Source organism: Carassius carassius, chromosome 32 (genome assembly GCF_963082965.1).
Source record: "Carassius carassius chromosome 32, fCarCar2.1, whole genome shotgun sequence".
Taxonomy (NCBI): Eukaryota; Metazoa; Chordata; class Actinopteri; order Cypriniformes; family Cyprinidae; genus Carassius; species Carassius carassius.
Genome location: NC_081786.1, coordinates 14422575 through 14428724, shown reverse-complemented (window position 1 = coordinate 14428724; position 6150 = coordinate 14422575). Strand labels below are relative to the sequence as shown.

The 6150-nt window shown below is 34.3% G+C and overlaps 1 protein-coding gene across 2 annotated transcripts; it reads right to left on the bottom strand.

Moving 5' to 3' along the window:
- Positions 1–845: 845 nt before the first annotated feature.
- On the bottom strand, positions 846–5725 carry tmem30b (transmembrane protein 30B). 2 transcript variants are annotated; one of them, XM_059520453.1, is made up of 8 exons: positions 5601–5725; positions 4125–4321; positions 3686–3793; positions 3491–3598; positions 3290–3380; positions 3052–3195; positions 2755–2961; positions 846–1635 (listed from the first exon to the last, which is right to left on the bottom strand). In XM_059520453.1, exons 2-8 carry the CDS (start codon positions 4308–4310, stop codon positions 1451–1453), a joined length of 1029 nt encoding a protein of 342 aa, XP_059376436.1. In that variant the 5' UTR covers positions 4311–4321; positions 5601–5725; the 3' UTR covers positions 846–1450. The 2 variants fall into 2 exon arrangements, with proteins under 2 accessions (XP_059376436.1, XP_059376437.1); XM_059520454.1 differs by having other exon boundaries at positions 5610–5633.
- Between the last annotated feature and the right edge of the window lie 425 nt (positions 5726–6150).

Genomic DNA, 6150 nt, shown 5'->3' with positions numbered 1-6150 from the left:
TATTCATTTAGCATGTTTTTATCCTAAGCGACTTACAAAGTAGAAGCAATCTGCTACAAGCAATCCAGAAAAATAAACATAATCGTGGTTTCCACAAAAATATTAAGAAGCACTGTTTTTAACATTGATAATAATAAGAAATGTTTCTCAAGCAGCAGCATATTAGCATGATTAATGAAGGCTAGCCTTAAAATTTCATATTTTACTATAATCCAATTTTTACTGTATTTTTTGGATCAAGTAAATAAAGCAGTGGTGAGCATGAGAGTTCAAATTCATTAACCGATTACCAGCCCTAAACTTTTTGGGGGAATAGTGTGTAGGTTCTTTCCGAAGCATCATAATGTTAAATGATGTGTACAAAGGTGATGGGTTTCAGTAATTCATTAATGCTTCTTTTGAATTTCTCACAAATCTTGATTATCCCATCTTTACTTGCCAAACCCATGTGCAGACAATAGCCTTCTAGTTACATAAAAAATCAGGTCTAGTCCAGACAAAAGTTGTGCATTTTAAAATATAAACAAAGCAATATTTATGAGCAGATTTAATCTGAATACAGTTCTTTCCTAACTCTTCAAACATTTTACTTCAAAAGACACTGAACCAGAGTGCAGAATTAGAGTGAAACTCTACACAGAATACTGCTCCCAAATAAGTTCTGCTTCACTAACAGGGATCAATATCACCGATGCGTGCAAACAAAGTCAAGATTCGCCCTTCACTTACATTTAACTTGCCCAGTACAAATTGCATTGTAAAAGCACACACTTTCTCTTGCTTGGAAATAAAATCTTTCATGCTTGAAACAAAAGCTCACAACAAAAACACTGCTTTAATATTACAAAACAGCATTTTAAAGTTTATTTCAGAAAATATACAAGCAGCAATACATTTTTAATTTTCAATAGATTAAACTAAACCTACACGAAGCTTTGACAAAGCTATGCATCTAACAGGTAGATGTGGCACCTGAGACTGTCTCGGTCCATATATCTGTTAAACATTTCTTGACTAGTCAAGAAGTCGTAAGCAAATTTAAAAATCATTTTTTGCTCGGTTTTATCTGTATTGTCCAGAAACTAAAAGTAACCGCTAATCCATATTATATACCTGAGACAAAGAAGAATAAAAGAAACCTGTAACATTGCCTGAATGATCTTCCGATTCTAAGACATTTGAACAAATTCATAGAAGTTTAATATCAGTTTTTCTTAAGCCTAAAGCATATCCTGTGATCTTTTAGTAAACAAATAATTCCTGTTTAAAATAAAATGACGTGAAGTTAAAACTTTCTAGCACGTGAATGCAAAATTATTGATCTAGACCATGATGTTTTGGTCTGAAAACAACATTTAGCTCCATCTTAATGAACCCCTTATATCTTTTCTTTATAGTTTTTAAGATGCATGTATGAGGTGGTCTTTATAAGCACAGCCGCCTTGCATCATCATGCATCATCATCATCTGAGAATTTGAATTTGGCATAAACTATTAGCATAACCACTGACATGACCACACACAAGGAGCCAACTACTAAATAAGCAATGCCCAAGAAGTCATTCTTCCCTCCCATCCAAGACACGTTGCTGAAGACCACCTTCTTACGTCCATCAAAACTCAGTACTGGGTAGTCTGGAAAAGAGGTGGTTAAGGAACAAACATGGTTCATTCATGCAGCATATGAACATTTCTACTACATATTTAAAAATAAGTAAATTTTTCTGAGAGGACAAGTGCTTCTGAAAACTTTGCCCTAAAGGTGCACTAAGCGGTGTGTTTGCAGGCACGGTTTTGGACACTAAAAAAAAAAACAGTGTTTTCAATCACCAATACCATTTCAGAAATCCTCTATTCATTATCAGCCATAAATAATTGATTCCACATTCTAAAATGACAATACAGGAGGGTTAAAAAGATAAAACAAGACTTCAGCTGGTCATATGGTCCCTTTTTAAAGAAATTAATACTTTACTCAGCGATGAGTTACACTGAAAAAGTGTAGTTGTAGAATTTTTTTTACAAGAGACATTAAAAAAAACAGTTCTTTAGAAAGTTTGTTTTTTAATTCATCAAAGAATCTAGGATAATAAAAATATTAAGCTGCTCAACTGTCATTGAAAATAAGAAACATTGCACCAAATCAGCATATCAGAATGATTTCTGAAGGATCGTGTGATACTGAAGACTTTTCCATTACAGGAATAAATAACATTTTTAAATATATTAACATAGAAAATAGTTACTTTATATTGCAATAATATTTCACAATATTACTATTTTTACTGTATTTTTTTTTTTTTGCAAAAAATAAGAAACTACTCTTAAAAACATTTTTTGAGAATCCTACAAACCCTAAACTTATTCAGGGTAGTATACATTTAATTTCTTTTTGTGTAAAAACTTGTGTATAAGGGGGGAAATTTTACAAAAGTGCACCTTTAAGGCAAATTTCTTCTACTCTTTTGACTGTCATGCCTTTTCATCAGTTTACATATTCAAAACCCTCTGTTTGTTGCTTCTGCAATCTGCTCTGTACCAGCTAAAAGCCACACCTAACCTGTAAAACCTTTTGGCCTGGCTCACAGTCAAACACGGTCAAAAGACATCTGCGTAACAGGACTGATGCCACATAAAGGCATGATGAGGCTTCAAATTCCTACAAACTTAGGAACTTGGTGATATTAATAAAACATGAAAAACCTATTATTAATCCCTTCTATGAGTGAGTTTTGACTTTCATGAGAAGGATACTGTAATAGACTGTCAGAGAGTAGTTTCCAGCAGGGAGCCCCATGGCGTAATCACCCTCTGTGATTCGCCGGTACAGCTTCCTGAACTGAGGTAGTGCCGCTCTCCTCATCCACACTAGAAAGTCCTGGTTCAGGAAACCGTTGTTGTTTGGGTCGGTGAGGTCCAGCTCATATGCTGCCTTAGGCCAGTTTATGGGCTTCACTGTACCTGTTAATCAGCATTCAGAAAGAATTAAAGTTCTAGTCCAAATCTCAAATCCCAAAGCTACTATTACATTACAACCTTAAGGCAGATTACCATCAAACGCGCTTGCAAAAGAGCCATTCACAGGCAAAGGGTTCCTGTACTTTATGTTGTAATCAGTCCACCAGGAGATTCCTTTACCATCTAATGGAACCTTCTTCTTGGTTCCATTGATTATCTGGTAGAGCTCAAATGTGTCTTTGCACAAGACACACAAAAAAATGATTAGCAATCCATTTCAGAGCTTAATACATACACAAATAAAGTTAAATCTACAAATGTGAAATGATACCATTGAACATGCTACTCGCTATAGCTCCACAAGGGACAATGGGGTTACTTTTGGAGTCATGCGCATATGGAAAGCAAACATCTCGTGGACTCTGAAAAGTCAGATGAAAATAAAAGCAAAGAAAGTGGGATTTAATACATAAAAAAAAAAGATCCAAAAGTTGAAACAACATTTAAAAGGTCGTCCATGCCAACCGCAAACCTTGAAATATTGTGTATCGCCAGAGAGCTGATAATCGTCTTTCGACACGCCATATTTTCTGAAGTTCTGGAAGTAATTAGACAGGCCATAATAAAAGAAGACAGGGCCCTGTAAGCATCACAGACAATATTAGTCACTTTCTAACATTGAGGGAGAAATATAAGGCTTTAAAACAGAGAACTCAAAAGACTTTACCGTGAACAATGTGCTAAGGGAGAATGTTACTTCACAGGTGCAGGTTTGGTTACTTGGGCTCGTACAGCGGAAACAGGGTGAATCCTTCTCAACGCCTGTGTAATCCATCTGTGACACGGTGAGAAAAGAGAGCATTCATGTATAATTAATGTCTCTCACCTTGCACAAAACACCTAGGTATATCAACACCTCCAAACTAACTCAACTACTAGGCAGTAATGTGTAGTCAAGGGGTTCATTAACTCTAAAACCCAAAGACTTGAATGTTTAAATAGTGTTGTCTGTTCTTTAACAAACAAGCAATATCTGACCTCAGTACATTTGTTTAAACTATTAGATATGCTACTTAACCAAAGGATGAACAGACTCTATTGTAAAAAGCCATGTCAACCACCCAGTGAAGATTTTTTCAGTTTTTTTTGCCACAGTAAACACTTACCTCCAGCACTTGAATGGTCTGTGAGGTCAGAAAGAGGGCAATTCCGATGCCTAGGAAAGCCAAACCAATAATAAAAAAGCCAGGAATGATGATGCCAGCAGAGAGTACGGGCTGCCATGCCGGGAGCTGCTGCTGAGTGAATGCTGTGTTGTCAGGCCGTTCACTCGCCTCTTCCTCGTTCTTCATCCTGTCGTCCTCTGAAAGAAAAGACAAGCTTACTGTGTGCACCTCAATTTTATAGATAAAACAATACTAAAAAGCCCAATCAGAGTGCAATGCAACAAACAATACATCAGACACTGGATCTTTCTTCAAATTTGAGAACTTTTATAACCCAGGGGTTTATATTTTATTAAAAAGAACAGATTTCTACCCTTTACCTTTTTGTAATATGAAGGTTATTTGAAGATGTATTAGAAACTTTTTTACTTTGCTTACACCATTGATGACTTTTCAAATAACTTTTTATATATATATTTTATTTTAGCTTTGTCCCAATATCTTGAATCTTGAAATATGAAAATTCATCATAAATAGATGAATTAATGTTAACTATCGACTACTACCATAAACTATTTGAATATTAACAGGGTGAAAATCATTTCTATACATTTATAAAAAATACAAAAAAATTCCTCCAACAGTAGTTAGTTTAAATACTACTTTTCAATACTTTAATACTTTCAGTTTCAATACTAAAATAATATTTCCACCTCACAGAACAATAAAAGTCAACAGCATGCTTTAGATAAAATGTGTCACTTGATGTGTGATGAAAACAAACAAAAAAGCTAAAAATATATATACTTAAAAATTAAACAAATTTACATGCATAAAGCATAATATCTAATCAAAGATTTCTGACACATTATGGGGGAAAAAGTAAAAATACAGGGTAGTTTAATTACTGTATGTGTGTTCAGGATAAAGCAAGAAAATGTTGTTTGCCATTTTATTCCAAAAACGTTTAAAATGTCATTACCATTACAGAATATTACTAAATGAATGATTAATACATTATTTGAGATGTGGTGAATATTACTTAAGATGACAATTATTCTGTGCTGCATGTCTACTGACAATACCAATTAAGTTTACAATGATAACATAAATAATATTGATACTTTTAATACATTTCACTTTTATTAATCAATTTAATATTATTGGACCCTGAAAAATATATTAACTCTCCAGCCATAGTAATAAAAACAGTTCAAAAGTTTGGCTAACATGAAAAAGACAAAAAAGTATGTTTGCACTAAAACAACAACGGATGACGACGTAGAAAAACAGAAGCGTGCTTCATAAATCTCGATCACTTACTCTGAGTGTAGTAACTTTAAAGCTTCATATCAAAACTCACCTTTAGAAAAAGATCAGCGCGCTCAATTTGGCATATGTATTGGGGGTGCCTGCTTTTCAAAATCAGAAAGATTTGTACATCGACGGCAGACACACTTTCTGACAATCCCCTACCTGTTTTACCTGGAGTCCCGCCGCGCCTAGTAGCCGCCTACATCAGCTTTTCCGCTTTGCGTTCGCACCTCCCACCGCGCTTACGTCACATACCTGACTCCTCCCAGTTCCACTTCAGTCCGCTGGATATGATGGTTTGTTACAGAAAACATATATATTGTTTGTAAGTTTTAAACCTTGTTATTCATTGGTTGAATCTCACATTTATTAATGTAACTCAAATTAATATAACTTAACATTAATATATCTAAAAAAAGAAAAACATTTTTACTATTTACAAGTTTTACAAAGTTTTCTAGATTGTAATTATGATTTCCATGTTGCACTTATATATTGTTTAGCAGATATTTATGATTTTAATTATCGAGTTATGTAAATATACTTTATTGTAAATAACCTTAAGACAAGATAATCTTTGTGTCCCTTGCAAATTTACCGAGGTCCTCTAGTAGGTCCTGAGAGCCTCTGATTCAGCAAAAATCAATTAAGGGCATGGGACTTTTTATGTCATTTATTTAGGACATTAATTTTGCATACAGGTGTACTTTGC

Bases quoted from the DNA above. Each gene is read 5' to 3' on its own strand.
- tmem30b (XM_059520453.1), bottom strand. From the start codon at position 4,310: ATGAAGAACGAGGAAGAGGCGAGTGAACGGCCTGACAACACAGCATTC. The intron at 3,599-3,685 runs GTAAAGTCTTTT...TGATGCTTACAG, and splicing joins CCCTTAGCACATTGTTCACG to GGCCCTGTCTTCTTTTATTA. The intron at 1,636-2,754 runs GTATCCTTCTCA...CCTCTTTTCCAG, and splicing joins CTCTCTGACAGTCTATTACA to ACTACCCAGTACTGAGTTTT.